Genomic DNA, 8,115 nt, shown 5'->3' with positions numbered 1-8,115 from the left:
ATATCCCCCCCATAACAAAAAAAAAAAACAAAAAACAAAAAACAAAAAACGCTATCTCGTGATCGAACTCTTTCTAAATAATGAAATTATATAACAAGAGAGTTTCTTTTAAGAATTCATCAAAGAAAATTTGTTACGGAATTCAAGAAAGCAGTTTTCTTTCCAATTTCATTTAAATGTTTTATTCAAATTTTACACAATGATATTGATTTATAATATTAATAATTGTAACTATAGACAGCCCAGGGTTTTTTGGCTGTACTCTGTTACCCCTTTATGTCTAAATCTATCGTACATCTGCATGTAAACTTTTTTACCATGAACTTGTAATTTTTGTAGACTTTATGAATTCCTCTACAGTAGAAAAGACTCAATCACTACAAAATATTGAATCAATTCAGTTCAGATGCATCTTTATCCCAAACTGAAAGATCTTTCAGATGTTCATTTCCTGGCTTCAAAAAATCCCCAAATACACATGCGCGGACAAGTCCGGAAGTAGCTGCGTATGGGTCGACAGAGGAGGGTGGTCTTCTGTCCTCCATGTAGCCCCGCCCCTCGGCCGCCACCAGGGGCGGGATCCTGATCGTAGTGAACACTTTATTTTCCCCGTCCACCACGAAGTCGTCCTGCCGGGGGTGCCAGTGCCCTGACTTGTTTGCGAGTCTCTCCGAGTTGTCTTTCTCCAGAGTTTGGTCGTAAAGTTGTAATAGCGGCAAAGGGTCAGATTTGGATAATACTTCAATTGCATGGTTTATAAATCTGGAATCAGATTAAAACATTCACTGAGTTACCTACATTTTCATTAAATAAGATTCAAACTTCGGTCCATTATATCACATAGTGAATAACTAAAACTTGAATTTGTCTTATGGGAAGACCGACATTGTTGCCTGACGTCACGGCGTCAGGCTGTATAAGGATTGATATTTTCATAATCCGAAACTAATAGATCATACCTAGAGAGCTATATTTTGTGCAATCTGATTCACATCGGAATTCTTTATCTGCATTTTTAGAAAAAAACAGTTTTCAGAAAAAAAGAGTAAAATTACTGATGCAAAATACTGCAGTGTTTACTTCCTTTACTCTTTCTGCATGGAACAATTATTCCATGTGATTCACCGTTTCAATATGTCCGTGTATCCATTTTTCTTCAGTTCTATACTACTGGATCAGTCCACTTATATTCTACGAAAGGGGTGAATCGCTCTTTTCGCGCCAAATGTCACTGCTTTCTTCGCGCCTTTTCCTTGGGTCGTTCTATTGTATGAATGGGTGTTCCATCTTCCATGGAATTAAAGTTTATCCTAATGGTTCAGAAATCATATCTACAGATGGATGCTTTATCTCATTCTTTAACAACACATCGTATAATCTATCAGTATACGGACATGCAACACTAAAGAAACAAGTGCAAAATCTTGGATTTTTTGTTCCACAAAGGTTTAGTAGTGAATTTACTTATTTCATTCTTAATATATGATAGTGGGACTACCCCCCCCCCCTTTTTTAAAGAAAAAAAAATAATGAAAACACACATTACTACCATCTTTTAGAATGTTGACAATGCATGATTTGGTAACAGAATTTATGATAGGTGTTACAAAGAAGTTCGAAATCAATTAATTTAGATCAAAGGGCAGATTACTCCGCTTGCAGAAAACCCCACAGAATACCAACTCTTTAATGCAGTGTAGAGATGATTCTTCTAAAAGTTGAATAAAATCAAGATTTCATTTACTCAAGGTTCTCAAAAACAAAAGTGTTGCTCAAAAGGTTTATCACTCCTCATGCAGATATTGATTGATTTAGTCAGGCAAGCTTTTTAAAAAGCTGTTTCTTGTTTGCAACAAGATTTTATCGAGTTCTTTTAACCTTTTTTTATTAAAAAATTAATGCAATGATTTAAAGAAGAGAAGCTTACTTGATTCCGCCTTTTTCCCTCATTTTCCTGACGCTGAAGTTGAGATGTCCCCCAGAGAAGAAGGCCTCCCCACTGACCGGGGCGGCTTTCAGGGTGACCCTCAGACCGTACATCTCCGCCAGCCTCAGTAGGATATACCGGGACATCTGGAGGTGGTCCCCCACCGTCACCCCCAGGCATGGCCCCACCTGATACTCCCACTGAAAGATACATGCATACCTAATCATATACACAACGTTACACCTACATGCACCTAAAATAATCTTGTCTTCTTTGTCTGTCTATATAAAATGAAACTTTTTTATCTGTGAATATCTTTATTTCAACTAGTAAGATTTTTTTTAAACATCAAGAAAATTTTTGTATCAAAGCAAAAATTCCTTGATGTATCATCTTGTCGGCAGATTACATACTACCTGTACAGAAGAAATACCTGAGATGGCCCATTTTCCCGTATACATCCACTGACGTAAATCCCGGCGTAGATGCAGGCCTGTAGATGTTTGATTGACAGGTCCCTCTCTATCCCGACATTCCTGTCGTGTTCATGTCCAATACTGCAGTAAATGACTAGGGGAGATAGTAATTGAATTGATACTTACTGTACAAGGATATTCTTCAAAGTTTATTTTAAGGTGTAATATCCCTCTGATTAATGAGATAACTTCCCAAGGAAAATGTTCCAAGCAATTCAATGAATTGCCTTGTCAGTATTTAGAGACTTTAATATTGATGACCATTTCATTGTCAACTCATTCAAAACTTAAATAATTAAACAATATTATACGGTACTAATGTTGATTTTTAGTTTCTATTGCTAATATTTTTACTCAAAATGTACGACGTCGTTAGATTCTAATTGTTCAACAATGGTCAAGTTAGTTAAGTTTCACATTCCTTACAATATCTAAACTTTTCACTAAAGAAAAAAAGATAAAGGTTGGAAACTGATGTTCACGAAATTCTACAAGAGGCCCATGGGCCACATCGCTCACCTGAGTAACTTGGGCGATGCAGTATTTTAGCAGATTTCCCCTCTTGCTGTACCTATCGTGCCCCCTACCCCTTCCCTTTCATGATTTTAATACTTTAGAACCTACACTACCCCATGCAGAATGCTTCCACATAAGTTTGAGCTTTCCTGGTCCTATGGTTTTTGAGAAGAAGATTCTTAAAAGATTTTTCCTAAATATATCTATTTAAAACTTGGATTCCCTATTGTGGCCCCTCCCTACCCCCGGGGGTCATGATTTTAACAATTTAATATCTACACTACCCAAGGGTGCTTCCACATAAGTTTCAGCTTTTCTGGCCCAGTGGTTCTTGAGAAGAAGATTTTTAAAGATTCGTTATATACATTTCTATGTAAAACTTGGATTCCCTATTGTGGCCTCGCCCAACCCCCTGGGGTCATGATTTTTATAATTTAATATCTACACTACCCAAGGATGCTTCCACATAAGTTTCAGCTTTCCTGGCCCAGTGGTTCTTGAGAAGAAGATTTTCAAAGATTCGTTATATACATTTCTATGTAAAACTTGGATTCCCTATTGTGGCCTCGCCCAACCCCCTGGGGTCATGATTTTTATAATTTAATATCTACACTACCCAAGGATGCTTCCACATAAGTTTCAGCTTTCCTGGCCCAGTGGTTCTTGAGAAGAAGATTTTTAAAGATTTGTTCTATATATTTCTATGTAAAACTTGGATTCCCTATTGTGGCCCCGCCCTATCCCTGGGGGTCATGATTTTTATAATTTAATATCTACACTACCCAAGGATGCTTCCACATAAGTTTCAGCTTTCCTGGCCCAGTGGTTCTTGAGAAGAAGATTTTTAAAGATTTGTTCTATATATTTCTATGTAAAAATTGGATTCCCTATTGTGGCCCCGCCCTACCCCTGGGGGTCATGATTTTAACAATTTAATATCTACACTACCCAAGGATGATTCCACATAACTTTCAGCTTTCCTGGCCCAGTGGTTCTTGAGAAGAAGATTTTTAAAGATTCGTTATATACATTTATATGTAAAACTTGGATTCCCTATTGTGGCCCCGCCCTACCCCCCAGGGGTCATGATTTTAACAATTTAATATCTACACTTCCCAAGGATGCTTCCACATAAGTTTCAGCTTTCCTGGCCCAGTGGTTCTTGAGAAGAAGATTTTTTAAAGATTTGTTATATATATATATTTCTATGTAAAACTTGGGTTCCCTATTGTGGCCCCGCCCAACCCCCGGGGGTCATGATTTTAACAATTTAATATCTACAAGGATGTTTCCACATAAGTTTCAGCTTTCCTGGCCCAGTGGTTCTTGAGAAGAAGATTTTTTAATGACCACACCCTATTTTTGTCTTTTCTTGATTATCTCCCCTAGTAAGGGGACTTGGCCCTTAATTTTAACAATGTATACTCCTCTTCACATAAGGATGCTTTGTACCACGTTTTGTTCAAATTGGCCCATTGGTTCTTGAGAAGAAGTCGAAAATGTGAAAAGTTTACAGCCTAACAGACGGACGGACCAACGGACGGACGGACGACGGACAAAATGTGATCAGAAAAGCTCACTTGAGCCTTCGGCTCAGGTGAGCTAAAAATTTACTATTTTCGCCAATTAAAATTCGTTGATTTTCCCCCTTCTGCTACTTAGCCATAATATTTTTTTTTATTTCCAAAGTTCTATCATCTATGTTGCTTTCACAGTTTTGTCCTTTACCAAGTAGAAATAAACTGCAGATAAATTTATTTAAGGTAAAGCAGCCTACTGAGTGAGGAGTAGTCGTAGGTTTTGTTGTCATAGCTGGCTGGCTTTCCGTCATCTCTCATCACCACGTACTCCTGCTCTATACCAAACCACGGGTCGTGGGGCTGTGTGGGGCGGTGTCCCGTCAATGGGTCATGTTTTAGTCTCTCCATTGTTTCTACACATTGGACTCTCGTGTTTATACCTATAAATGTAATCATTTTAAAAAAAACTTTAAATTATTTTTTTGGTGAAAACATCTTTATATTTCTGTTTTTATCTCTTGCTTAGAAGTAACATCAAACAATCATTATATAAGATATCAAAATACACATGGATAATGTTTTGCTACCCCCTCCCTCCCCCCCCCCCCCCGAGCACATACAGTTGATAAATAAAAAAAAAATAAAAATATTTTACCAACTCAATGATGTTGCATGTTTTTTTTATTTGTACAAAATTTTATTCACACAAACTGAATGTGATCGGGCAGCAGGCAAAGCCTACATGTATTTTAGCCCTCTCCCTAACTTTTTAATGTGGTGCTATGTACCTGCAGGTTTGTCCAGTGTTAGCCACATGTCACAGAGAACCAGCTTATGGGGACTTTTCAGGAAGGGATTTTCAAACATGGCCACTGGCTTCATTATCATATCAAAAAATTCAGAATCGTCTTGGTTGATGCTGTTCCACATATAGTTATCCCAAATAGGACAATCTGGAGAGAAAAAAATGACATTATATCTACTGAATTCAACTACGTAATGAACACAGAAGATTTTTTCGGGGTGCCAAATGATAGATAAAAGTGTTTAATAGTTTTGCTTTTTAGTCGCACCTTGGACAGTCTTTGGCTCAGTGTCCACTACTCGAACTTTACTCCAGAACTGATAGTTGGTGTGGTTCGCGAACACATACTCCAGAATGACGCGGTTAGAGGAGCGAGGAACATCAGGGGAGCTGACGAAATGTAGCTTACTGTTCGTCTCCATATTCCTGAGGCTGAAAAATGCTATATGAATTCAGAGGTTTTTAATACATGTATATACAATCATTTGCATGTACTTTGGAAAATGTTTAATATAATATTAAAAGTGTTTTATAGAATGATGCATGGATAGTAAAAATAAATATAATTGTTTTATACCAAGAAATTAATGCTAGAATAATTAAATTATTGAAGAAGGCAAGAATACTTAGTATGCAGATGTTCATAGTAAAAGATGTTCATAGTAAAAGATGTAAAAGAAAGCTCATACAAACCTGATATATGTTGAGAATTAATTAATTATCCAGGAAAACAGACTTCCTATCTATAAAGCACAGCTACATATACACATCTGTCACTCTTTCCTCCCGGCCTTGAGAAAACAGAAATATTCATAAATGTAGCTGTACTAAATAAATGGACGGTGACCTGACCTGTTAACGAACTGTAACGAGAGCAAGATGGCATAATGAGGCTTACTTAGAAGTATAGAGCATGTTTTCATTATACGGTAGGTTTAGTCCATACCGAGTAAAGAGCTGACCTCAATATATGGAAAGGGGACATCTATTGTAATCAACCCATTTAATTCTTTGGAAAGATCTGTATCTACAAATAATGGTTAATTAGATACACTGACTTCTCGCTAACAGCTTCTCCAGTTGAAATGAATTAAAAGAAAAATGAATGTTAAATATTTTTTATTCAAATTGTTTTAACTCCGCAGAAACGCACGGCGACTTAAAACTTTCATATCATATAACCGACCGCCTCCTGGCGGCCGGTAATGATTGATGAACAGAAATGAAAGCCAGCGTATTGCTTTGTTATATACGTTAAAAGAGAATGGTACTATACATTGTAAATCTAAAATACAGCACATGCTATCGGGGGGGGGGGGGGGGGGTTTTAGTGTTTAGTGGGGGGGGGGGGGGGGGGGTTCGATCCAAGAGAAATTTTTGACTGACAGGTCAAAAAATATTAAGAAAAGGTTTACGGACGTTTTGGAGAGGAACCAACCATGGATTCGTAGATGTTGCATAAATATATGCTGACAAAATTATTGAAAGGACACGAAAGTTCTGTCTTCTTGTATATAGTGTAACGTTTTTCTCTCTGTGCTCAGTCCACGTCACAAAATATTGTGGATCCCGTGTAGAAAGTCAGAAACTCTAGATCTTTATAGATCTAATATCAGAACAACGACAAAGTTTGTTTTAACGAGTGTATTAAAAGTATTTCAACGTAGTTAACAATCCAGTACAAGCAATTTATCACAAGTATATCTGCTCACTGACTCTCTCTCCTTATATACCCCACAGGGGCCTGTAACATACTGTATTTGATTAAAACGTAATCACTATATGTATACAAAAAGAGAAAGGGAAACAACGTCAACCCGAATTTACACAGGGTCGATCTCGGAAATGATTCGTGTTTTTAATAAAATACCTTGCAGTTGTGAAATAACGCCTGGGATCATTCAGCAATAATCACTCTTTAATAAAATTATCATTGCGGTCATTTAAGAATCGTGTAAGTCGTGTTTTGCAGATCCGATATCCTGTTATGCAGTCGATGTAGTTTAAGGAGGCTGGGGGGTCAACAATTTAACCACAAATTAACCACCAGATTTAACTAATTTTTTTAGATATGATATCTTAAGCTGTCAACTATCATTTGGCAAAAAAATATTTAAAAAATTTTAGTTTTAAAATTTGATCATTTTCTATATCTTTATATGGAGCTCTTCTTTTAAAGGAGATAGAAATAGTCTAAAAATGGCTGCCACCCCCCAGCCTCGTTAAGTCGTCCACTAAAGTCGGTAAATATTGCATCCAAGATTCAACGCGAGATGTGATTGGTCAATAGTGCTTTTCTAGAATAAATCTGACCAATCAGGCTCCGCCTTTTACCTATTATGGGTTTTCCAAAATGTCGTCTGTTCTAGGCTCGGGATCTTATTGTGAACGAAAAACCCACAGTATTTATTCAAATCAGAGAGGTTATACATTTTAATTGCAATTAACAAAAGAAAAAGATGATTTTCGTGAACGCTGGACCTTTAGTTTGTGTTTTCCATCTCCAGAAAGACTTAAAAACTGGAGAAAATGTATGAATTTTACCTCGTTTTAGTGGACGACTTAAAGTACGTCGACACGCACAACTGAATATCGAGTTAGTATTACCCAACTTAAACGCTATATAAATAAATAATGTTTCTGTTTTATTAAAGAATATTCATTGTAGTATGATTCTAGCTAATATTTAATTTGCTGCATTGTTTATTTTTATGGAATAAGAAATATTTCCGAGATCGACCCTGTGTAAATTCGGGCTGACATTGTTTCCCTTTCTTTTTTTGTATACATATAGTGATTACGTAAAATCAAATACAGTATGTTACAGGGCCCTGTGATATACCCTGCCTGACACCTAACGTGAATTAGGGC

At 36.8% G+C, this 8,115-nt stretch overlaps 1 protein-coding gene across 1 annotated transcript; it reads right to left on the bottom strand.

Annotated features, from left to right (window-relative positions):
* Positions 1-392: 392 nt before the first annotated feature.
* Positions 393-5,673, bottom strand: LOC134241012 (glutamine synthetase-like). The gene is made up of 6 exons (XM_062723105.1): positions 5,513-5,673; positions 5,228-5,392; positions 4,697-4,879; positions 2,361-2,497; positions 1,928-2,127; positions 393-762 (listed from the first exon to the last, which is right to left on the bottom strand). Exons 1-6 carry the CDS (start codon positions 5,664-5,666, stop codon positions 393-395), a joined length of 1,209 nt encoding a protein of 402 aa, XP_062579089.1. The 5' UTR covers positions 5,667-5,673.
* Between the last annotated feature and the right edge of the window lie 2,442 nt (positions 5,674-8,115).

Source organism: Saccostrea cucullata, unplaced genomic scaffold (assembly GCF_032062105.1).
Source record: "Saccostrea cucullata isolate Sc308-1 unplaced genomic scaffold, CSIRO_AGI_Scuc_v1 ctg9025, whole genome shotgun sequence".
NCBI lineage: Eukaryota > Metazoa > Mollusca > Bivalvia > Ostreida > Ostreidae > Saccostrea > Saccostrea cuccullata.
The sequence above is the reverse complement of the archived record's forward strand: the minus strand, read 5'-3'. Positions and strand labels throughout refer to the sequence as shown.

Excerpts from the sequence above, each read along its gene's own strand:
- LOC134241012 (XM_062723105.1), bottom strand. The coding sequence starts at position 5,666 with ATGGAGACGAACAGTAAGCTACATTTCGTCAGCTCCCCTGATGTTCCT. Across the intron at positions 4,880-5,227 it reads AACACTGGACAAACCTGCAG|GTATAAACACGAGAGTCCAA; the intron begins GTACATAGCACC and ends TTACATTTATAG. Across the intron at positions 2,128-2,360 it reads GGGAAAATGGGCCATCTCAG|TGGGAGTATCAGGTGGGGCC; the intron begins GTATTTCTTCTG and ends TGTATCTTTCAG.